Source organism: Schistocerca serialis, chromosome 3, assembly GCF_023864345.2.
Source record: "Schistocerca serialis cubense isolate TAMUIC-IGC-003099 chromosome 3, iqSchSeri2.2, whole genome shotgun sequence".
NCBI classification, from domain to species: Eukaryota; Metazoa; Arthropoda; class Insecta; order Orthoptera; family Acrididae; genus Schistocerca; species Schistocerca serialis.
The window spans coordinates 1,009,099,383-1,009,125,487 of record NC_064640.1 but is presented as its reverse complement, the minus strand read 5'-3'; the positions used below and the strand labels follow the sequence as shown (position 1 = coordinate 1,009,125,487).

Sequence of the window (26,105 nt, the reverse complement as noted above, 5' to 3'; positions counted from 1 at the left end):
GCATCTGTCCCAAGAAAACTTTAGTAGCACCGTTCATGAGGAAGCATATCCAGGACATTTACTGGAAATCCAAGTTCTTCGACATAACTCTACCAATAGAGGAGGTAGTGAAGTATCTAGGGGTAAAGCTGGAAGTGAAACTATCATGGACCCTCACAAAAGGAATGTGTGTTCCAAGACGAAACGTACTCAAAAACTGGGGTGTAAACACCAAGAGTATGTACTGGATATACACCAGTGTAATAAGACGTATGATAATTTATGGGCTACAGTACGGTGAGACAAATTAGAACAGAAGATGGCTGCTAAGGAGCTTGGCAAGGTGCAGACACTGGCTTAACCATAACACAGAATTAGCAGCACACCTACTACTGGATTGGAGAAGATGCTGGACATGCCCCCATCACAACTGCAGTTAAAATGGAGGCAGCAGCAGTTGGTTCCAGTCTAAAACCTGAAAATAATTCGTTACCAAATGATATCTGGAATCCTACACCAATATAGGGATTGTTGAGGAAATTCCAGATGATTATAAAATAGCTTCCAGCTGTTTCAGAAAACCTTTCAGTGAAACAACTGAAAGTACAGAGCACTGGAAAAATGAACCACGACACCATGCAGGAGAGTGAGTTTGTTTTACTAATGGGTCAAAAACAGACAAAGGAACTGGGGAAAGGGAATACGGGGTACAGTCTATGCCACAGAATGCAATCTCCCTACAAAAGCTGGCCACGGTACTACAGGCAAAAACATCCACTATCAGGGTGTGCGTGGAAGAGAATTTGCATAGGTGCTACACAGATTGTAGCAACTACACTTATTCAAACAACCAAGCAGCTCTGCAATCTGTGTCAGGCCCTGCAATGAGATCAAAGGTGTTTGCAGAATGTCACAAAGCCCTTCTATGGGTTCCTGGAAACTCAGGAACCAGTGGTAAGAAACCAGATGATAGGCTGGCCAGGAGAAGTATGACAACTCCTTACTGGACCAGAACCTGTCGTAACCATCGTCTCTCACTAAAGTGATGCTTAAATCAAAACTAGATCAAAAGGCAGCATGTAGAATATTGGACTATGACCCAAAAACCAAAACACGGCAAGCTACAGTAAACTCATGGTAGGACTAACAACAGGCCATGGGAACTTTAAGAAACATCTACAAATTATGGGTGTAGAGACAGAAGCTCTTAGGTGTAGGCTATGTGGTGAAGGTGATAAAACTGCACCATACCTAATCTTCCAGTGTGAAGAGTTATCAGGTTATCAAGTCCTGAAGAAATTGTGGCTAATAAAAAACTACTACTAAAAGGCTTCCTATTGCACTTTAAGGGTACTGGCAGGCTTTACTAGTGTCACAGGGAGTGAAATCACACAATAAATCCTGTTTCAGTGTGGGCAACAGTGGGCTAGGACTTCTGTTGTTTTTATCTCCCTGTTCAAATCATTGTCTGTAACTTCACATGCCACATGTTGAACACAATGTTTCCCTTTATTCGAAAATCTATTACCATGAAACCCATGTTTCTTAAAAACACTTCGTTTAGGCGTCATACATTTTGAGAGATTCACCAATCTGTTCATCACTTTTGTTTAGAAAAATGTTAGCACTTCGACATACAACACATGTTTATACTATGAAGCAATACGATACTGTTTTTGACAGTGCTATCAATACAAACACGTAATTTCACCTTTATAACACAGCAATCCACAGCCTTATAAATAAAAAATTACAGATTTTATTAGATTTTGAAGTAATGCACATAAAAATTTGAACATTTTCAACCAGTGTAGATTATATTTAAAAAAGTAAAATAAAATACTTCCCATGTGGGTTTATACGTGATATATGTATATCATTTTATTCAGAAAATTACAAATTTTATAATGAGATAAAAATCCAAAAACGAGAGATAAAAATTTTCCATTCTAACTCCCCTTAACTCTACACAAATAGGTAGCAGAAATCATTAAATATGGAAATTATTCAAGCAGTATCCAAGTTGCAAGAATTTCACAATTACATGGATGGCTCACCTTTTAAATTCTTCAATATAGTATGCTATATGATCTGGTGTGACTGTGCGATGATGAGCCATATCACAATGGTTGGCTAAAACTAGAACAGGAATATGGTTTGGCACTTTAGGCAGCTCCCTCTGAACATAATCAAAAGTCCTAAAGGGAACAGAAAGTGATTTTTTAGTCATTCTAACAGTAAGTTTTGGTACAATACTTATAAGTTTTGACAAAGAACAATATCAAGACTCTCCATATATGTACAATACCTCACTCACCAACTTTTTGTTATATCCATCAACATGATCACTCCATTAGTTCCTTTGTAAACATCAAGAAACTCTGCATCTAATGCAGGCTCTTCTGGAACCTCTAACTGAGCATTATCCAATTTCAAACCATCAAATCTAGTCTTCTTTTTCCCTTTGTCTACAACATCCCAAACTTCTACTTTCACAACATCATCTGTTGCTTTGTAACTCCACTGAATGCAAGCAACCTTAATAAAAAAAAAGTATCCAGTATAAATTGTTTTAAAATATTTATGTTCATTAGTATATGAAGCAAACTAAATAATTCATGTGAAAATGCAACATTATTTAAAAAGAATTCAGCTGCAAACTTATGCTATCATTCATAACACAAACATATTTGAAATCAAACTACAAAAATTTATTTCTTAAAAAGTTTTCCAGTGTTAGCATCAGTATTTGTTAATATTCTTGGATACAGCAGAAATAATTCATGCAACTCAACAGAACTTACCACAGGACAGCTGTCTTGGGCAATATATTCTGAACTCACACAGTAGTTAACGAGTGTAGCACGAAATTTACACTTTCTGCAATTGTGTAATATGAGACCCAAACAAACCACTTGAATGCCATAATTGAAAGACTCAGACATTTCCTTCACTTTACTGGGTCACTGATTGTGGATACTAGATCTTTTGTCCTATCTCCAAGTTAACATGTCTTCAAGAAAGACAACCCTCTGAGAGGCATTTCCACTACAGCACAAATAACATCAGCATCTGCACCTGTATTCACAACAGTATTACTTTCCCATTTCTCACTGCAGTTGTAGATGCCATATGAAAAAAATTACTGCCAAAATTGTTTCTGTACACACCTTAATCTATCAAATTTGATTTCTGTGTTCTCAATGGGATACACATAGAGGGTGGAACAGAAATTCTTAGATATTTCTGTGAAGACATCTTGTCAAATTTTTAAGTGTGAATTCTCACATACTGTATATCTGCCAGTAGGACGTACTAGACAAGTTTCTGTCTGCGTCCATAATGCTCATACATTATACCAAGAAAATGAAATTGCCACAAGTCATGAAGCTCTACTTCTTGAAATATATAACTGACAAAGTTAGTTATTTAATAACTGAGCATTACAAAGCAAGAACACTAAATGTGGTATAGACCAGCCTTTTGCAAATAATATAATCTTTCTTACAAGTCTCATATTCAAATTTCAGAATTATTAAATTAACAAGATCAGAAAAAGGATATATTGCTATTCAACATAAACGTGACATGTTGAGTTGCAGACACACACATTGAAAACACTGTTACACAGTTGGCTTTTGGTCATAGTTTTCTGCAGATAGGAAAACATTCACACAAGCAAGCACAGCTCAAGCACAAATGACCACCATCTCCGGCAGGTTGGACCAGAATGCTGCTGTAAAGTTGAATGAAAGCTGCAATCTGGAATGGGGCGGTGAGGGGGAGAAGAGCGCTGTCTGGCAGGGCATCAAGGGACAAGATGGAGGCATGAAAAGATTGCCAGGTGCAGTATTTGGAGGCTCTGGTGAAGGGAGGTGAACCATGCTCTGGTCCACAGTAGGGCATGGCCAATCATCCTGGTGGACAGCTTGTTGTCAGTCATACCAATACAAAAAGCTGTGCAATGAGTGCAGCAGAGCTGGTATATGACAACATGGCTGCTTTCACTGGTGGCCTGGCCTCTGATGGAGTAGGATAAGCCTGTGACAAGACTGGAATAAGAAGTGCTAGGTGGGTGGACTGGGAAGGTCTTGCAACTGGATCTTCCACAGGGATACAATCCTTGTGGCAAAGGGTTGGGGTTGGGAGTGGCATAGGGATGGACTAGGATGTTGTGGAGGTTGGGTGGGCAATGGAACACCACTTTAGGAGGGATAGGAAGTATCTTGGGTAGGATGGTCCATAATTTCATGCTGACATAATGAAAGCCCAAGCGAAGGATGTGGTTCAGTTGTTCCAGTCTGGGGTGGTACTAGGTGACAAATGGGACAGTCATTTGTGGCTGGTTCTTAGGGGTGGTGAAAGGACTTGGGTGTAAGGGGGAATGTCACAGGAGATCTGTTTGCAAACTATGTCTGGGGATAGTGCCTGTGAGGGCCTTGATGAGGCCTTCAGCATATTGGGCAAGGGAGTTCTTGTCACTGCAGATATTCTGTTCCCAGGTGGCCAGGCTGTATGGGAGGAATCTTTTGGTGTGGATGGGATGGCAGCTGTCAAAGTGAAGCTACTGTTGGTGGTTTTAATATGGACAGAGATGTGGATGGAGCTATCAGGGAGTAGGAAAACTGAGGTTGAGGAGGACCAGGTGAAGTGGATGGGATAGAAGGTGTTGAGGTTGTGAAGGAATGAGCCTAGTGTGTCTTGACCAGGAGCCCAGATCATGAAGATATCATCAATAAACCTGAATCAGACCAGGGGTTTGGCATTGTTGAAGGCTAGGAAGATTACCTCTACATGGCCCATAAACAGGTTGGCATAGGAGTGTGCCATGCGAGCACCCATGACTGTGCCATGGATTTGTTTGTATGCTTTCCATTCAAAGGAGAAGTAGTTGTGGGTTAGGATCAAGTCAGTAAGGTGAATGAGGTAGTGAATTTGGAGTGTGAAGGACATTGGGAAAGATAGTGTTCAATAGTGACAAGATAATCGGCATGAGGGATGTTGGTGTGTAGGGAACTGATGTAAACAGTAACAAGTAGGGACACAGGAGGTAAAGGGGTGGGGATGGTGGGGAGTTGTTGAAGGTTGGTATCTTTGATGTGAGAGGGTAGATTCCAGGCAATTGGTTGAAGGTGTTGGTCAATGATGGCCAAAATTCGTTCAGTGATGGCACAATAACCAGATACAATGGTGCGTCCAGGATTGTTAGGTTTGTGGATTTTGGGGAGCACACAGAAGGCATGTGTGTGAGGCATTATAGGGGTGAGGATGGAAATGGGTTGAGGGGAGAGGTTCTGGGAATGGCCTAAGGCTTTAAGCACGGACTGTATGTTATGCTGGACTTCTGGGATGGGATCACTCCTGCACAGTTTATAGATGGAGGTGTCAGATAATTGGCAGAGTTTTTCCGCCAGGTAGACACTGCAATTCATAAGGACAGCGGTGGAACCTTTCTCTGCAGGTAGGATGACTTTTCTGGAGACTAGAAATCTACTCTGTAGGAATCAGCATGGGTTTCAAAAAAGACGGTCATGTGAAACCCAGCTCGCGCTATTCGTCCACGAGACTCAGAGGGCCATAGACACGGGTTCACAGGTAGATGCCGTGTTTCTTGACTTCCGCAAGGCGTTCGATACAGTTCCCCACAGTCGTTTAATGAACAAAGTAAGAGCATATGGACTATCAGACCGATTGTGTGATTGGATTGAGGAGTTCCTAGATAACAGGACGCAGCATGTCATTCTCAATGGAGAGAAGTCTTCCGAAGTAAGAGTGATTTGAGGTGTGCCGCAGGGGAGTGTCATAGGACCGTTGCTATTCACAATATACATAAATGACCTTGTGGATGACATCGGAAGTTCACTGAGGCTTTTTGCAGATGATGCTGTGGTGTATCGAGAGGTTGTAACAATGGAAAATTGTACTGAAATGCAGGAGGATCTGCAGCGAATTGACGCATGGTGCAGGGAATGGCAACTGAATCTCAATGTAGACAAGTGTAATGTGCTGCGAATACACAGAAAGATAAATCCTTTATCATTTAGCTACAAAATAGCAGGTCAGCAACTGGAAGCAGTTAATACCATAAATTATCTGGGAGTACGCATTAGGAGTGATTTAAAATGGAATGATCATATAATGTTGATCGTCGGTAAAGCAGATGCCAGACTGAGAATCATTGGAAGAATCCTAAGGAAATGCAATCTGAAAACAAAGGAAGTAGGTTACAGTACGCTTGTTCGCCCACTGCTTGAATACTGCTCAGCAGTGTGGGATCCGTACCAGATAGGGTTGATAGAAGATATAGAGAAGATCCAACGGAGAGCAGCGCGCTTCGTTACAGGATCATTTAGTAATCGCGAAAGCGTTACGGAGATGATTGATAAACTCCAGTGGAAGACTCTGCAGGAGAGACGCTCAGTAGCTCGGTACAGGCTTTTGTCAAAGTTTCGAGAACATACCTTCACCGAAGAGTCAAGCAGTATATTGCTCCCTCCTACGTATATCTCGCGAAGAGACCATGAGGATAAAATCAGAGAGATTAGAGCCCACACAGAGGCATACCGACAATCCTTCTTTCCACGAACAATATGAGACTGGAATAGAAGGGAGAACCGATAGAGGTACTCAAGGTACCCTCCGCCACACACCGTCAGGTGGCTTGCGGAGTATGGATGTAGATGTAGATGTAGGTCAGGATTTGTTTTGAGGTTGTGTATGTTTGTCCATTCTTCCGCTGAAAGTTTGGTTTTCTTCTTAAGGGACTTGTGGAAGGATGGTGAAGTCAAGTTGGAAGTAAGGTATTCCTGGAAGGTGACCAGAGGGTTTTTGGATGTGAGGGGGGGAGTATCTCAGTTGGATGGTGGTATGAACTGGGAGAAGCTGAGTTTTATGTTGGTATTTGGATGGCTTTGGTTTGAGGGATTGGCAGCAAAAAAGTGTTTCCATTGCTGGGATCAGGAGGAGGAGAGTATGTTTCTTACAAGTCTAACATGGTTAAATCTGGGTGTAGTGCTGAAGGTGAGGCCTTTGGACAGGACTAAAACTCCTGTGAGACTAAGGATTTTGGTGGAAAAGTTGACAACAGTGTTCCGGAAATGTTTCTGCTCTGGTTTTACAGGAAGTGTTGGTGGTGAGTTTTGGGGGATGTTATAAGTTGAAAAGGTTGGCTAGGCAGGGTCTTGGTGCAATGAGAGGTTCACAAGGAGGAAGACTGTGGGTAAGACAGGGGTTGGATACTGGCACCCCAAGGTGTCAGTAGGCTGGATAATTTATGGAGATGGAGTAGGAATGCTCATCCAGGTGCTGAAGAGGAATAGATTTGATTTCAGAGATGTGACGTACATAGTAGGGATTGCACAGTAGCTGTATCTTGTGGAGGGAGCAGAGGTGGTTCTGGGATGCCTGTGCCGTAGAGACATATTTTTTTGCAATACAAGGTTTGTGAGGGCCACAGACTGGAAGAATCTGTAAATGTGAAGGTCATTGTGAAAGGAGGGGTAGAATCCAGAGAAATGAATTTTTATAGTTAGGTCACTGGGGTGACTTAGGCAGCATTTAAGGAACTGGATGTGGGACTGAAATTTAGCCAGTGAAAGGGATATTTTCTGAACTGGTGTAGAAAGCTGGAGCAGGGGCCACTGTGGCAAGGATGGCATTGGGGAAATAGTAATGATATGGAAATGGGCAAATGAAAGCGTTAGTTGGCTGTGAGGGGAGCTGGACAAGAGTAAAAATGTGTAAAAATATGTATAGGCACATGAAAACATGCACAACCATGTAAAAATATGCACAAATACATAAAACCACAAACAAATATGCACAAATACATAAAAACATGAACAAATATACAAAAATATTTAAAAAATATGTGTAGCTATGTAAAAATACACACAAATACGTAAGAAATGTACAAAAATATGGAAGAAAAGGAGTGGAATGATGTATGGGAGTATGCGCATGTAGGGATGAGAGAAGAGAGAGGGAAGGGGGCTGGTCACGTCGAGGTTGACAAGTTTGTGTGGCACATGTAGGTGTCGAAAATAAACTGTAAAAATACATGAGGATGAGGGAGGAAATATCATCAATAGGAATAACTATAATTATCAGTGAGAATTTGGGGCATGATATGCTGCACCAGCCAATATCTGCAATGGGAACACATCTTTGCCATCCATCCCTCCAACTGAAGACAACCTAATCCCAATACTGAACCCTACCTCTCCCAGTTCATATCACAATCTAACCTTGATCCTTCCCACCCCCCAACCCCCCACCCCACTAACCATCCACTCACCCCTGATCACCATCAAAGAATTCAAGAATAACTTGCCTCTAACTTGGGCTCACTATCATTTCCCAACAGAAGAAAAGACATCCGTAAACCACTCCTAAAACAAATCTGGACGTAATCATCCAAGCTGCAAACAAAGATTCCACCCCTGTCATTATGAATTGCAGTGACTACCTCGAAGAAGGCCTCAGCCAATTATCTGATCTGACACCTATAAGCTCTTCCACAGTCATCCCATCCCATCCCATCCCATCCCATCCCATCCCAGCCCATCCCATCCAATATCTGCTTAAATCTCTCTTCCCAGACCCTCTCCCTTCAATCCATTTCCCTTGTCACTCCTGTGGCACCCCACACACTCACCTTCTACATGCTCCTCAAAACCCACAAACCCAACAATCTTCAACACCCCATTGTAGCTGGTTATTGTGCCTTCAATGAAATACTTTCGGCCCTCCTTGACCAACACTTACAACCAACCGCCTGGAATCTAGCCTCCCACATCAAAGATACCAACCACTTTCTTCACCAAGTCTCCACCATCCCCACCACTTTACCTCCTGCAGCCCTACTCTTCAGTGTTGATGCCACTTCCCTGTACACCAACATAACTCATGTCCATGGCCTTGCCAACTGAACACTACCTTTCCCAACATAGTTCAGATGCCAAACCCACTACCTCATTTCTCATGCACCCTAGTAACTGTATCTTAATGCACAGCTACATCTTTTTTGAAGGGGAGGTAAACAAACAAACCCTTGGCACAGCCATTGGCACCTGCATGGCACCCTCCTATGCCAACCTGTTTATGGGTCATGCAGAGGAAACCTTCCTAGCCTCCAACAATGTCAAACCCCTGGTCTGGTTCAGGTTTACTGATGATACGTAGCAATACCTGCATCTTGACAGTTGCCATCCCTTCCACACCAAAAAATTCGTTCCATACAGCCTGGCTACCTGGAGACAGCATACCTATAGTGACTCCCTTGTCCAATATGCTAAAGGTCTCACCAAGGCTTTCACGGACACTATGCCCCAGAAGTAGTCTGCAAACAGATCTCCTGTGCGATTTCCTCACTCACCCCCAATCCACCTACCACTCCCACGAACTGTCTACAAAGGGTTGCCCCCTTTCATCACCTAATACCTCCTTCAGCTGGAACAGCTGAACCACATCCCTCATGAGGGTTTTGGTTACCTATCATCATACCCTGAAATGAGGGACAGCCTACCCAAGATACTTCCTACCCCTTCTAAAGTGATGTTCCATCACCCACCCAACTACCACAACATCCTAGTTTATTCCTATGCTACTCCCAAACCCAACCCCTTGCCACAGGAATCATATGCCTGTGGCAGACCCAGGTGCAAGACCTACCCAATTCACCCACCTAACATTTCTTACTCCAGTCCTGTCACAGGCTTATTCTACCCCATCAGAGGCTGGGTCACAAGCAGTAATATCATATACCAGCTCCACTCCAATCATTGCACAGCTTTTTATATTGGTATTACTAACAACAAGTAGTCCACCAGGATGAACGGCTGGCCACTGCCATACCGTGGCCCAGAGAATGGCTGACCACCCTGTCGTCCAACATCGCTGTACATAACATGCTGAATTTCAGTCACTGCTTCACAGCCTGGGCCATCTGGATCCTCCACTCCAACACCAGGTTTTCTGAACTGTGGAGGTGGAAGTTATCCTTAAAACATTCTCAGCTTCTGAAATGATCCCGGCCTCAATGTATGGTAAGATACTGTCCCCACACCCCCTCCGCCCAACAGTTTCCACCACCTCTGTCATATCACTTCCTCCCTATACATGTCCCCTCACCCTCATTGTGTGTCACCCTCTGCAAACGCATCCACTTGTCTTTCCCTCTCCCTGTTCCTCTGCCCCCCTCCCCCCTCCTTCCATCTTCCTGCCCCACAGCCTTCCGATGCTGCACCGGGCAGTCTTGTCATGCCTCCATCTAGCCCCTCCACACACTGTCAGGCTGTGCTCTTCTGCTATCCCTCCCCATTCCCTGCCCCACAACAGAATGCTGCTTTTTTCTCCATTACAGTAGCATTCTGGTCTGAGCTGCTGGTGATAGCAATCATGTGTGCTTGAGGTGTGCTGCTTGTGTGAATATCTGTATGTTTTTCTATCTGAAGAAAGCTTTGGCCAAAAGCCAAATGTGTAACAGTCTTTTCATTGTGTCTGTGACTCAATGTGTCATATTTATGGTGAGTAGCAGTCTATACCTTTCCTAATATTGTTGATATTCCAACCTGGAGCTTCCATTGTAGAATTATTAAACTGTCTATACCTTTCTTTTTATTATTGAGCTGTTTAAAAAGAATTAAACATTATACATTTTCTGACTATAGCATGTGGAAGTGTGCCAATGTTCTTACATGTAGATTTGTTGAGTAATGTCAGTTCATTAGTGCCACACTCAAACATACAGATCCCATATGTGTGGGTACATGAAACAACATTATTTATGATAAAATAATTCAGGGGTGTACTGACAGTACACATTATTTCAGTGATCAATCCTGTTACCATTATTCAGTATCCTGATAAACTGTCCATCAAAAGCTCTGGAGATGCCTTTAACCTCGTACCCCACACCTTCTGCCCGATGTCCCATCCCTGGTCTCCTCTCATAAATGCACCAGCATGCTGACCTCTGCTCCATCAATCCCAGGAGGTGGTTCCCTAGGTTTGCTACAAGGCTTGTTCTTTTGAAAAATTAAACCAAGTATGAAATCCAAAGCTTTACTAAGGTTATAGCCAGCACCACAGTTGATCAATTGCTTCCTGGTTCATATTTCAATATATAGCTTAATGATGCAACTGAACTCCATGCCATGTATTTCTGACAAACAATGTTGCACAACTATTGACTTGTTGGGCTGCATTAAATGAGTTTGCAAGTGACGTTCTCAGCCGCAGTCTTTGTCGTTGTGCAGTGTGTGTTGGATGTATGATTTGCCACATTAGCAGGGAATTTGATAGTCCCAGTCCTTGCAAAGTGTAAGATCATCCTTGACACCCCAGTAATGCTTGGACCTTAATAAAGGGTTCAACAGAGTCTTAATATGATGTTTCATATCTGTATGTGCCACAAACTAGGGCTCCACCGGTAAAAATAGGACAATTGCTTTGGCAACACCACAATAACAATGGATTTCATCTACTAAGACACATGCATTACTGGGGAGTATCAAAGACAGTCTTCCACTTCCCAGGCCAGGGTGTATCAAATTATCTGCTATGGTGGCAAATTGTACACCGGACAAACAATACACACTGTCAAGGAACAGTGCCAAGTACAGTACTTCAATGATGTATTCGTTTAATGCACCTCAACAAGTCAGCAGTCGCAAACGACTGTCTATTAGACTTGACATGGAGTATAATTACACCAGACTCCTGGCTCCAACATCACATTTCTCTGACTGCGTCATCAATCAGTTTATCAAGATACGAATCAGGAACCAAATAATCAACCATGATGCTTGCTACAAGATCAGCAAACTGTTGGACTTTGTATTTATTTTAATTAAGTTAAAGAATAAGACTTTGAACAAGAATACAAAACTGACTCTTGGGATTAATTTAAATGTTGTTGCCACTAAACCAACACATGCTGCAGGGAGTAAACCACAGACAGAGCTCTGAGTGCTATGGCAGTCAACATGCTGCCACAACTTTGAGCGTGGACTGTTAAGATATTACCAGGGAGGACATGTGGGTGGAGGATATAAGTGCCCCCAGAGCTTTGAGATGGTAAATCTATCAACACCTGATGAAGGTCATAAGATCAGGCACTGAAGTATTCTTCCTTTTGAACATCAACAACCAGCAGTATACCCATGCATTATTTTATCATGAAATCTGCCACGAGAAACAGAAGGCCCAGCATTATTCATATTTCTCAGATACTTTCAAGATTCAGCAAACAGCTCATCATGAAATAACAGATGCTAAATAGTAGTCATTACTTTCGAGACAGAAATATTAACAGATAGATGAACATATTAAAAGCAACCTTACCTGAATTTCTTCTGTAGGGATATATTCCTCAACAAATTTAAGGCCTTGAAGTCGTTTGAAAAGGCATGTTTTGCCAACATTTCTGTCACCCTTGATTATGATTTTCACTGCAACATTAGCAAGAAAGTGACATGAAATATACGGCATGAATTAAACTGTTGAAAGTGTTAGTTCCTCATTTAGCATAAAATACCTCCCAATGCTAGAGCGACATTTTCACCTGGCTGTTAGTTTTTGTGCTTAATGAAGTATTCATTTAGGTGAACAGCCTGGCAGAAATGATGTTCTTTAAATTTTTTGAAGTTGTGGTGCCCATCCAGGAGAAGTCACCTCACAGTTCTTTCACATTCACTAACAAAACAAGTTAATATATTTTAACCATATCAAAAACACAACAGATCCTGTACCAAATTTGGCATAATGACAAGCCTTCCATATTGCTATCTCTGTAATTTGTTTTCCAAGTGAGAACACCCCCTTAAGCCACATTCATACTGGGTGATTACAACAAAAGAGCAGCTAATCACATTTAGCTGGAAAAAATCAGTTCCAACTTTGGTCACCAGGTGCAAATCTAGCACTGTGAATGCAAAAACGACATACAGAAATGTTTTCATATGTTATAGATTAGGAATGGGGCATAGGCAGAAAATGTCAAAAAAGTGAGAAAGGTGTAATGTTGATGATGATGATGATGATGATATTATTAAACACTGCTACACAATTTGTTTGATATGAGCACCAGAGATGTCAATGAGATGCTGCATCCATAAAATGGTGTGATAAACAGTTGCTCACAGCAGTTCTGGTGGAATCAGATGCCCTCAGATGAGGTAGAGAATGAATATGTGTCACATAAATGCATTCTTTTATATATCTCCAGAGCCAAAAGTCACATGGATTCAGATCAGATGATTCTGCAGGCTTGCATCTGGAAAACCCGTGGAGATAACATGTTCGTGCATGGCTGCATTAAGCAGATCTTTCTCTGGATGAGCAATGTGAGCTGTTGCCCCATTTTGCATGAAAGCACTGGTTTCCACACAGTTGCACTCTTCCAAAGCCAGAATCACATGCTCTATGAGGTGGTCTCAATAACGTTGTAACACTCCGGTTTAATCTACTTACTTATCCCGCTCGATCGTGATCTGATAGCAGCCCAAAGCAGACATTAATTAATGTGACCGTATACCTAATGGGCTGGCAATCGGATTGGACTGCTACGGAGATGTTACATTCCATTTTGTCCTTCTCAAATGCTGTAATAAAGAAATGTCTGGTGCCAAGAAGAACGACAACACAGCTTCATTAATCAACACCTTATATTCATCACAAAAACACAAAGTAAGGAGACAGCCACTGCCTTCGTCGTACAGAATTAATAATGGCTAATCTCAGCACAGGCCCTTTCGTTATTCATTATCGTCACACGCAATTTCAATCATTGTAATTCACCACTACAATCCAACACTGCAATCCAAATGATGCCGGCGCAGTAGACGCGTAATTACAATATCGGCACAAAAATGTCACTAAATCACACTAGTAATTATACTTTTTCACTTTCCCGTATATTTTTAACACAAAGGGATTAAACCACGGCGATGGCCACTCCCTTTATCGGTACGGGCTTGCATTCCAGCAACAGACCTCCACCCGGCTCGGCCCGCAGCGCGTACCACACTACTGTCTCAACACTCGCTCTCGCTCTCGCAACCCGACACACACTATCGATTGTTTGTCCTGTCGACCTGTGCTGTCGCAAAACTTATAGTAAGGGCCTACGGACCCCTTACAATGTGCAGATATCACTGTGGTATCATGTATTGATACCACCCTACTGGCGTCTTTAAGTTGACAATGGAATTGCAAGTTTCCATCAGATGCTGACAGCAGTTGTGCAGGACCTAACAGACCCAACAGTGCACGCCCACTGAGCCACGACTCCAGTAGCTCCAGACTACGAGTGTCCTCTGCCATCGCAATATAGGATGGCCAGTGGCAGCCTGACAACCTACTCACATTTGGTGCCTCTTCGCTACATGATGCTATGCAGATGCCGCCTAGTCACAGTTCTGAAACCTTCATTTATGCTTAGTTCAGAGGGCCTCATCCTTGTTGACATTGTGATAGCTGCACTCTGTTTCTTGCTGCATTATTTGTATAATGAATCTTTGTACACATGGAGAAATACAAGTTAAGCAACTTTTCTGTTTACTGTGTTAACTTATTCACTAATCATTTCTGCTCCTGTCCAGCTTTCCTATTATGGCAGTTGCCACACCACACTGTAGCCCACCTCTCCTTACCACTGGGCATGAGGTCAACAGAATAGTCACAGTACACCTGACAGGCCCTCTGGGTGAATTATCTTCAAATAAGAATGGACCAAGAATAAAGGTATAGAGGTGCTTGTGAATCCACACTACCTAGTTAAGATACGGTAAATGCAGTGTCTCTTCGTGCACAACACACAGTTTAACAGTGCCCCAAATTCAGCTGTCTGTGTACTCATCTCATCCTATAGTATAAAATGTGTTTAATCACTTCACAGAATATTGCCTGCCCACATCATCAACTTTGATCCATGCCAGAATCCGACAAGCAAATTCAGAACTTTGCTGTGGATCATGAGGTTTCAGTTGCTGCAACGTGTGGATCTCGTATGAGTACCAGTGTAATACTGTCACTAACTTCCACCGGGATAGGACACTTTCCTCTTCCAGGTGCCACACCAAGCTCCCCCCTTGTTTTCAAATTTCATTAACATCTTTAAACAATTTAATGACATCAGGTGTCTCCTCAGACCTTTCAGTTGGTCATATTCTCTCAATGCAGCATTGTAATTGCTGCCATTTGCACGAAACAGTTTCACTAAAAGTGCAAGGACTCTCTTCTCGACAGCCGTACTGTTCGCTCATATTACGGCTTGTCAAATGACAATGTGGACATCATACCATCAAACAAACAGTATACAGCACTAGATTTGCACCTGGTTGCCAAAATTGGAAATATTTTTTTTCCAGTGTATATCAGTGCCACATTAACGCATTAGAATATCTACTAAGTTTCAATACCATACCCTAATTACAGCCCACAAAGGATCTCCATGAGTAGCTGCACTTTAATTATAACCACCCCATATTTGACATATCAGTGAATTTTAAAAAATTAAAAAAGGAGGTACCAAACAGAAATATGATGAGACAGTGAAAGCATAATCACTGAGTGAATAACGACACAACAACTTCAAGAAACACTGTCTACTAACTATGCCACAGGATGTGGAGTTAAAGACTTCAACAATCCACAGAGTTTGAGCTAGCTCCCTATCCGACCAAGTAAAGGCAGCAGTTTAAAGGCCTCCTTGGAAACTCTGTCTTGCAGTAGCTGAGACCTTCAATATATGCAGGATGGTGCTACTTGATTTGCATTAATTAAGTAGAAAAACTATAAGCACAATGAGGATTTTCAGATTCCAAGTATTAGTGAATGCAACCTATAAGGGGGCAACGAAAAAGTTTCAGTTCGAAGGCCATACAGTCCAGAATCTGTCAGCCAATCTGGCAAAATTGCCATGAGCACTGAGGCAATCATCCCATTTACATATCAGATTGAAGATACTTGTTTGGTAAAACACCAAGTCTCGCTGAGTGAGGAAGTCTGTAACTGCCTGCCGCACATCCCCATTCTGACAGGAATCATTGACCCTTCGAGGCCTTTTTTAAAGGACAGAAGGTGTGTTAATCACATGGGGAGAGAGCAGGACTTTAGGGCAGATGCTCAAGTCTGTAACGGATGAGGCTGGCCTCGCAGATCGTCTCGTGTCGAATTGCGACCAGTATGGAACTTGGCACACCATTCCACAATGCTGGTTTTCAACAGACATGCTGCCCCCTACACACGGTTTATTCTCTGATGGACATCTATGAGCATTTGTCCTTTGGCATCCAGGAAAATAACAATAGCATGTTGGTCCTGTATGGACACGAGTACCACACTAATCCCTTCCCTACATGTCGGTACTTTTATACCCACATTGGAGTTACACTGTGTTGCAAATACACTGCAACAATGCCCTCACATAAAAACTTTTTGACCGCCCCTTATACCAAAGTCTTGCAGACTGAAGGTGCGAGGCATGTCGAGAAAGTAAGTGTACCGTGACTGTAACAAGCTGTGGTTTTACATTTTTTCGAGGGCTCACAACACTTAGTGGTGGAGGGGAAGGGGGAGGGGGGACTGGAGCGAGCATTGCATGGACACAAACAGTAGTACATAAACTCACGTTGTAGTGTCCACTTGTGTGAAAGACATTGGTAAAATACTGCGAAGTGCAAGCCGTGTTCGTGGAGGACAGAGGAGTGGAAGACCTTCCACTCTGACTGATGAGTCGGTGCAAAAAATTGAGGTAACTGTTCGGAAGACTGCCAGTTTACTTTGGATGAAATTTCTGTGATGTTTCCACAACTCACTGTAACTCTCTTAGACAAGACACTCGACAAAAATACTGGGATACCAGAAACTGTGTGCAAGATGGGTCCCAAAACAGCTGACAGAGCAGCATAAGAAAAATCGGGTCATAATAGTGCCAGCAAGTTTCTTGAGTGACTGGAAATAGAAGGTGAGGATTTCCTGAGCTCTATTGTGACTGGGGATGTAATGTGGGTGGCTCATTACATGCCTGAGAGAAAAAGACAGCCGTAACAGTGGTGTCGCACCAATTCCCCGTATGTTAAAAAATTCAAAACCACAATTATGGGCAAAAAAAATCATGCCCTCAGTGTTTTGGGACCAAAAAGAAACCATTTTGTTCAAATTTATGACTCAGGGCAAGATCATCAATGCACAACTATATTGTAAGACCCTAACAAAAACTCAAAAGGAGGATTCAACACATAAGGAGGGGAATGCTGATAAAAGAAGTGTGCTTGTTGCACAACAATGCCTGCCCTCACACAACCTTAGCCACCAAGGCACTCTTGGACTCACATGGTTGGGATATTTTGAACCATCCCCAGTATTCTACTGACTTGGCACCTTCAGATCACCATCTTTTCACCTCTCTAAAGGCACACATGAATGGAATTAAATTTCAAGTGACAAGTAAGTCCTCAAAGAGGTTCTGAAGTGGAGGAAGAAGAAAGCGGGAGAGTTCTTCAGGGAGGGTATAAAGAAACTTCGCAACGGCTCACCACGTGCACTGCACAGGCTGGCAATTATGTGGAAAAATAGTCAACAAGTGTATCAACAATATACTACAATTTTTTTTTCTACTACACCTTTCCTAGAGAAATGTAAAAATCTAGTACACTTACTTTCTGAACAGGCCTAACTTACTTTCACAGATTTCATTACTTTATCCACAGTTTATTGTATGTAATTGTACCAAAACTCTGTCTAATTATACCACTGCACAACATAGAAATGCTTGAACTTAACAGATTACAAATTCTGCTCATTTTGTTTGCAGCATACAAACACAAACTTTGTTATACCAGTGGAAAATTAATCAAGATAAATATAATGTACAAGGAATATCTATGAAAAAACTATATTTTTATCTTACTTTCACAATGGTTTCTCAGTAACTTATTTATGTTTACATAAAAATGTCGAGGAAACATAATGACGTTAACCTCTACCTATACAATGAAGATGATTATTGTCCATGGCAACCAGTTTCTATCACCTATGAATAAAGGCAGCTGTGCTGATTAAATACGAAGTTTTTATTCACAACTCATGTTGGTTAAACACTGAAAAGCTGTTATTAATCAACAGTCACTCTTGGACATTAAAGAAGCACATACTTAAATTATTCAAATATGTCATAAGCCACATGTCAAAAATCCTTTTTTATGAGCTGTATTACTTTCATTCACAAAGGGGTTTCTTAAAGATGAATAATCTTTTGTTACTTCATATCGTTCATTAAAGCATCAAACCTGATGTACACTGAAACTGTAAATCATGATAGAAAGAGTGAAGAAGCATGGGCATAAATGAAACTCATCAGAAATATCTCAATCCCATTTTATCACTACTATTCAAGCTGATAACAGTCTTGGTGGTGGTGGTGATTAATACAAAAATCTCTCATGAAGATATTAAAACATGATGTTGAAATACCATATTTGTATGGAGCAATAACAGGCAGATATAGTAAGCAAGTTGGGGATGGCAATATTAAAACAAAAGCATTTTTCACTGTGGTGAGATCTTTTCATAAAATTTCAATCTCCAGTTTTCTTCTCCAAAAGTGAAAATATTTTGTTGACTCCCACCTACATAGGGAGAAATGACTATCATGATACAATAAGAGAAATCAGAGCTTGCACGGAAAGATTTACATGTTCATTCTTCCTACATGCTATTCAAGAATGGAAGAGTTTTTAGCTAACAGAATACAGCATGTTGTTATCAATGGAGAGGCGTCTACAGACGTTAAGGTAACCTCTGGCGTGCCACAGGGGAGTGTTATAAGACCATTACTTTTCACAATATATATAAATGACCTAGTAGATAGTGTCGGAAGTTCCATGCGGCTTTTCCGGATGATGCTGTAGTATACAGAGAAGTTGCAGCATTAGAAAATTGTAGCAAAATGCAGGAAGATCTGCAGCGGATAGGCACTTGGTGCAGGGAGTGGCAACTGACCCTTAACATAGACAAATGTAATGTATTGCGAATACATAGAAAGAAGGATCCTTTATTGTATGATTATATGATAGCGGAACAAACACTGGTAGCAGTTACTTCTGTAAAATATCTGGGAATATGCGTGCGGAACGATTTGAAGTGGAATGATCACATAAAATTAATTGTTGGTAAGGCGGGTACCAGGCTGAGATTCATTGGGACAGTCCTTAGAAAATGTAGTTAATCAACAAAGGTGACGGCTTACAAAACACTCGTTCGACCTATACTTGAGTATTGCTCATCAGTGTGGGATCCGTACCAGATCGGGTTGACGGAGGAGATAGAGAAGACCCAAAGAAGAGCGGCGCGTTTCGTCACAGGGTTATTTGGTAAGCGTGATAGCGTTACGGAAATGTTTAGCAAACTCAAGTGGAAGACTCTGCAAGAGAGGTGCTCTGCATCGCGGTGTAGCTTGCTCGCCAGGTTCCGAGAGGGTGCGTTTCTGGATGAGGTATTGAATATATTGCTTCCCCCTACTTATACCTCCCGAGGAGACCACTAATGTAAAATTACAGAGATTCGAGCGCGCGTTCTTCCCGCCAACCATACGCGACTGGAACAGAAAAGGGAGGTAATGACAGTGGCACGTAAAGTGCCCTCCGCCACACACCATTAGGTGGCTTGCGGAGTATAAATGTAGATGTAGATGTAGAACAGTTAAGAAAGAGTCTGTAAGTGGTCCTATGAACATACTGCCAAGTACTTAAGAGTGACTTGCAGAGTAATCATGCAGATGTAGATGTACAGGTAATGAATCAAAGTACTGTGTGGAAAGAACAGGAAGCAAGTACTGAGCATGAAAAACCTGAACCCACAACATTTGTGTTTGCATTGCTGAACTTGGTCTGTACAGGTATAATAAACATTACAAACATGGTAGAGTAGTGTCACCAAACGCTGTTTACGCAACTAACTGAGTTCCACCACGTTCCTATTTGGGGTCTATACAGCTGGCTGATCCTCCAAAAGAATTGCCCAGCACACTGGACAGGAAGTGTTAGCGATGTATGAATGTTGGAACCATGTTCCAAGAAAGCCGTGCAGGCATATCATCCTGGTTTCAGACAGCAGTATCATGCAGATCCACACCCAGACTATTACATCAAATAATCAGCCACTGCTCATTTTACAGTAATCGTAACATATATTTGGACAAGGACAAGATCACATCTCAAGTGTTACTAGGACCGTAAAAAATCATGTGCTAGAAGTTGGACTTCAGTTGAGAATGTTTGTCACCCAGCTTCCTCTCATACCTCATTATCACGCACCCCACCTCCAATGATGTAGCACAATGGTTCCCAACCTTTCTGAGAACATTACCATGAATGACTGACATATGCGTCAAAGTCAATGGGACGTTAAATTCAGATCTTTGTAACCACTCTTACACGGCCCTAAGTCATAACATTTTAACACTTTGCCGTCCGCACGTTTCGTACAAATTTATTTGCTTGGCGCCGGCAACGCTAATTTGGATTACTTGGATTGTCGCCGGCTGCTTGTCACCTTTACGTTGATGACAAGCTTCAAACACACTGACTTTCGTGAGCTTTAATTTTTCCAGAAATCCTCTATTTTGTCGTATCGTTCCACCAACTCGAATTTTCTTTTCAAGTAACTTCTCTGCAATTCCTACACTGTTATAATAATTATCCATGTAGAGGTGATGCCACTTTCCATAAGAAGGTGTCAATAGTTCCATCACTGTTTTTGCTAAAGGTTGTCAAGGACCGGAATACATCTTGAATGAGGAAATGTATCCCGTACTCGAATCACACAGCATCCTAATGAGTATGCAATATTCCGTAATTTTCTATAGATTGTAAACTTTAAAATTTAACTTTCCATGTTACAGTATCATTCCTTCATCAATTCAGATGTTTTGACTTAGATTAAACATTTCTTTAAACTTTTTGGAAAAATAATCCATTACGCATTGCACTTTCAAAAGCCAATCGGCATTATCCGGTTTATTGTTGTTGTCTGAAAAATGTAAAATTGATAATATTTGTCTGAATCGGTTGCGGGACATCTTTTTGCGAAATATCGGTGTGTCTATCAACGGATTTGTTGACCAATAATCATCGAGCCTTGCTTTTTTTTACAGTTCCCATAAGGATAGCAAGCCCAAACCATTTTCTAAATTCAGGTCCCATAACGTTGACAAATTTGGCACTTTCTTTTTTTTTAATTCAGTTTCCTTCTATTGTAATTTTGACTGTAATACTTGTTGGTTTCATTGCTAATATATTCAAACAGATCAAACCCAATATATAATTCTACAATATCCACAATGCTCTGTGTATCTTTGGGAAATATGTGTGGACTCAGAGATCCTCCAAATTTATTATTGGTCCTCAGTAAATTATAGTCTGTCTTCTTCGTCTGATTCATCTGAATCAGTTGGAAACCATAGCATTTGCCGAATTCTTCTTGCTCGTATTTCACTATCTTCTGACGATTCTGCTTCACTTTCATTATTTTGATATCCATTCTCTTCTTCCCAATCAGCCAAGTCATCCGGAACATAAGACAAGACGTTCACGCATTCATCGTAAATAATTGTATCGTCTCTTTAGTCTGCAATGATGAAAGTGCACAAGTACTTACAAAAGGGTTAGGTTAGGTTAGTGTTGTTTAACGTCCCGTCGACAACGAGGTCATTAGAGACGGAGCGCAAGCTCGAGTTAGGGAAGGATGGGGAAGGAAATCGGCCGTGCCCTTTCAAAGAAACCATCCCGGCATTTGCCTGAAACGATTTAGGGAAATCACGGAAAACCTATATCAGGATGGCTGGAGACGAGATTGAACCATCATCCTCCCGAATGCGAATCCAGTGTGCTAACCACTTACAAAACCTAAGAACTTGTTGACATGTGTAACTTATTGATACCTGAACAAAACACCAACACAATGAAAAAGATACTAATGTGTTGTCGCCAGCCACTGTGCAATACTATGTTCACGACACCACTGTAGTGTTGCCGGCCATTGAGCGACACTATGCACACGACACCACTGTGGTGTCACCGGATGGCAAAGTGTTAACAATAAAAATAATTAGTTCATATATTTTAACAAATATTTAATACATATTATTAATATTGCAATAATTTGATTCCGGAGAACCTAGGGGCTATGCAAGCTAAAGAACTGACTTTTTTGTTTTCCTTTTCTTATAAATAGTGATGTAACCCTTTGTTTCTCTCTCTCCCTGTTCTTGTTCCTTGTGTGCTTGTGGGTCACTCTGTTATAGTACTGGAAAAGTTCTGATCTATGAAAATATATTTAAAAAACAGGAAAATGTAGGATTTTATTTGACAAAGCTATGACCTGTGACAACCTGTGAAAATAAATGGGCAGATAGTTAATTTTTCAAGTCTTAACGGAAGTGATTTAGTTGAAAAGAAGAAATAATTAATATGAAACAGTTGTGTGGACAATTATAGGCAGCAACTTTATAAATGAAAGTTTCCAATAATATTAACTAGCAAATTTACACTGCACAGTGAAGACACAGTTCACTTGTCTCATTAAATTGTTGATTCTTGCATTCTTGTAATATCTGTAGCCAGCATTGTTTCGAACGATACTGAAACTTAAAAAAGGAAATAAAACTCTTTTTAAATCTTCTCAATAGCTAGAAGTGACTACCGTATTTACTCGAATCTAAGCCGCACTTTTTTTCCGGTTTTTGTAATCCAAAAAACCGCCTGCGGCTTAGAATCGAGTGCAAAGTAAGCGGAAGTTCTGAAAAATGTTGGTAGGTGCCGTCACAACTAACTTCTGCCGTCGAATATATGTAGCGCTACACAGGCATGCTTTGCAGGCACAAAGATAAATACTGGCGCCAAACCCTCTGCATCAGTAAATAAATTAAAAAAAAAAAAAGTTGGAAGATGAGCTTTTTTTCTCCGCCTCGAGTTTCGACCACTGCATTTCCTACATTATCCAACGAAGTAAATACAAATTCCGTATTGTCCATCTTCGAATGTACCAGCATTTCAATGTACTACGAAAATCCGACTAGCAAGACTGTTTGGGATGTTTGTCAATATGGCCAACTCTACGTTCTGAATTTTTTCCTACCTGTGAGAAGAGATGTTTCCTTATAGGAACTTTTATGAATTGTGAATCGCATGCAGTATTCTCTTCACCATAAGAATAATACGCATATAAAAATTTTGCCATGTATTCTTTTGTGTTTGCTGCTAACTCATTTAAATCCTGTCTGCCTAATAAACTACGAAACTAGAGTAAGACTAACAGCAAACGCGGAAGAATATACATATCATGTCATGTTTATATTCGTATTATTCTTATGCCTAATAGTGATACAGTCAGAAATGAAGCACGGCAATTGACTAGATTTTTAAATCTAAGACGACTCTAATTTCTGCGCAGAATGTAATGTACTAAAGAGGTGTCTCCAAAGATTTTCAAATGGAGATAAATTTTCGCTAAACTCTCGTTCAGAACATTTTCTATCATACGCTGTCTATTATTTGGTTCTTGTTGATCATTATCAAAGAAAGCAGCAGTGTAAGTAACAACAAATAGCAGTCTCTTGCCATTGTTTCGCTAATGAGATGATTCCTCTCTCTCTCTCTCTCTCTCTCTCTCTCTCTCTTTTTTAAAGCAGCGGTAGCGTGCACTAAAGCAAGCCATGCTGCGAGTGGTGACAGGTCGTAAACACTCATTATCAGAATGCAATGAACAATGCATGACACAGTACAGTAATGCATTTTCAGCTTAGAGTGACGTAAACACCTATAACAAAGAGAACGGCACTTATCAGATGAAAGAAAAATAAGCAATCAATTCAAAACAGACGAAGTACGCGAAAAAGGAAGAGTACCCTTATAAATACAGACAGAGCACCTGACGCATAGCAATGTCTACCCGGTAAAGCTTAACTGCTAAGCTTACGACTCGAACCAAGCTACTGTAGCTGTATCGTCATTCATTCGACCTAAATTGTGTCTCATATTACAATGGACCAACTTTGTTTTGATTTGGAGGTGCGGCCTAAAACTTTTCTCTCCCCTTGAATTTTGAGTCTCAAATTTCAGGTGCGGCTTAGATTCCGGAAAATTTTTTTCCTTCATTTCGAGTCTCATTTTTCAGGTGCGGCTTAGATTCAAGTAAATACGGTATATTTATCACATATCAGTGATTTAATCATGGCACTGACTCTCAAACACTGATACGGCTAGAATATTAGTTATTTACTGTGTCATCTCCTGTGCAAGATTACACAAAGATTTACACGTATCTGAGAAATGAATGTCAAGAATTAACAAAATGTAACTGAGACTTTACACACACAGCACGTAGGAAACACCACATCATGCATGAGCCAATAGTCTTAATATGAATGTCAAACTAAACATTACAGTCGACAAAAGAAAATGAACAATCCTATTTTTAAAATTACAGGAAAATACATAATATTTCCCTAACAGTCCAACAAATAAATCTGTCATGTGTCTGTAGGTGTTTTGTTAAAGAAAAAAAAGAATGAAAATCAATGAGACAGTTAGTATTGCTAATTTATAACAATCATTTTACATTTTGTTAACTCTAAGGTAATTTGCATCATAAATTGTGTTTATAGTTCAACTGATTCTTTGCTTTTGTTTTCAGTGTTACCACAGTTGCAAATCCACTTTCACATCTACAAAATTGTAATGGATGTAATCAGTATTCTTAATGCACCAAAATGCTGTTAGTTCTGCTTTAGCAAAATCTATTTTTAGTGTGTATAAAATGTATGTCTGAGCATCAGCTTTTTTAATTTTAAACCCAAATATTAACCAGTTTTAGTCATGGACCATCTTCACGGATACTGTCCAAAGATACAAATAATTATATGTGGTATACAGGAAATGGTAACAGTTCTCTTTCAAAGAAGTGCAAAATATACATGAATACTAACAGGGTTAAAACGGTTTAAGTCACCACATTACATTGTCCTTACTTAAATAATTTGTAGAGCATGTCACGAATATCAATATACGACACGAGAGTTTTAGAAGCAGACATACTATTATTAAGGGTACACAGAGCAGAACTAAAGAGAAGATCAGTACTATAAGTATTACATTGTACAAAATATTGAGGAGTTGGTCAAAGATCGTTAAAAAGTATTTTCGTTGTATGCTGTAAAAATATCTCGATGACCAGTAACGTGTTAATATAGAGGACGGGACTCTCTTTAGTGAATATCTTTGGTACAGTTTCGTATGTAGACAGAAAACGAAGTTACTATCTACAAACATCGATGTTAGAATAAAAGGTAGAAAACACTATAGAACCCTAATGTTACACAGTATCATATTCACTGCATACACTTAATGAAATGTACATAAAAAAACATGAGTTATATCATAAACATATTGGAAATCGCTTCTGTAAAATTGAAACAAGCTACAATAGTGTTCAGAGATGGGTTGAAATGTCACTCCGCCTGTTTCATTACAGTGCTTAATTAGGAGCCTAGTATGTTGGTAATGGTAGTATCGTACAGAAGAGGAGGGGCATACGTAGCCACAGCATAACAAACCATGTGCCCAAATTTGGCTTTAGGGAATATTGACAACACAAGTTATATAATAGTGATAGTGATGACGGTTTACAAATGTACATCATGAGATGGATAAAACACAATTCCACGTACTTGCATATGTAAAGACTTGAAAAAATTAAATGGAACTTAGACATCAGGCTACAGGTGAATTATCTAATACACTCCTGGAAATTGAAATAAGAACACCATGAATTCATTGTCCCAGGAAGGGGAAACTTTATTGACACATTCCTGGGGTCAGATACATCACATGATCACACTGACAGAACCACAGGCACATAGACACAGGCAACAGAGCATGCACAATGTCGGCACTAGTACAGTGTATATCCACCTTTCGCAGCAATGCAGGCTGCTATTCTCCCATGGAGACGATCGTAGAGATGCTGGATGTAGTCCTGTGGAACGGCTTGCCATGCCATTTCCACCTGGCGCCTCAGTTGGACCAGCGTTCGTGCTGGACGTGCAGACCGCGTGAGACGACGCT

The 26,105-nt window shown here is 40.8% G+C and overlaps 1 protein-coding gene across 2 annotated transcripts in view; it reads right to left on the bottom strand.

Moving 5' to 3' along the window:
• LOC126471464 (rab-like protein 6) overlaps positions 1-26,105 on the bottom strand; it is a 195,165-nt gene that overhangs the window by 126,093 nt on the left and 42,967 nt on the right. For both annotated transcript variants that reach the window (XM_050099656.1, XM_050099657.1), the window contains exons 3-5: positions 12,325-12,431; positions 2,297-2,517; positions 2,037-2,177 (exon numbers count right to left, since the gene is read on the bottom strand). In XM_050099656.1, coding sequence (XP_049955613.1) covers positions 2,037-2,177; positions 2,297-2,517; positions 12,325-12,431 — 469 coding nt within the window. The remainder of the gene's footprint in view (positions 1-2,036; positions 2,178-2,296; positions 2,518-12,324; positions 12,432-26,105) is intronic.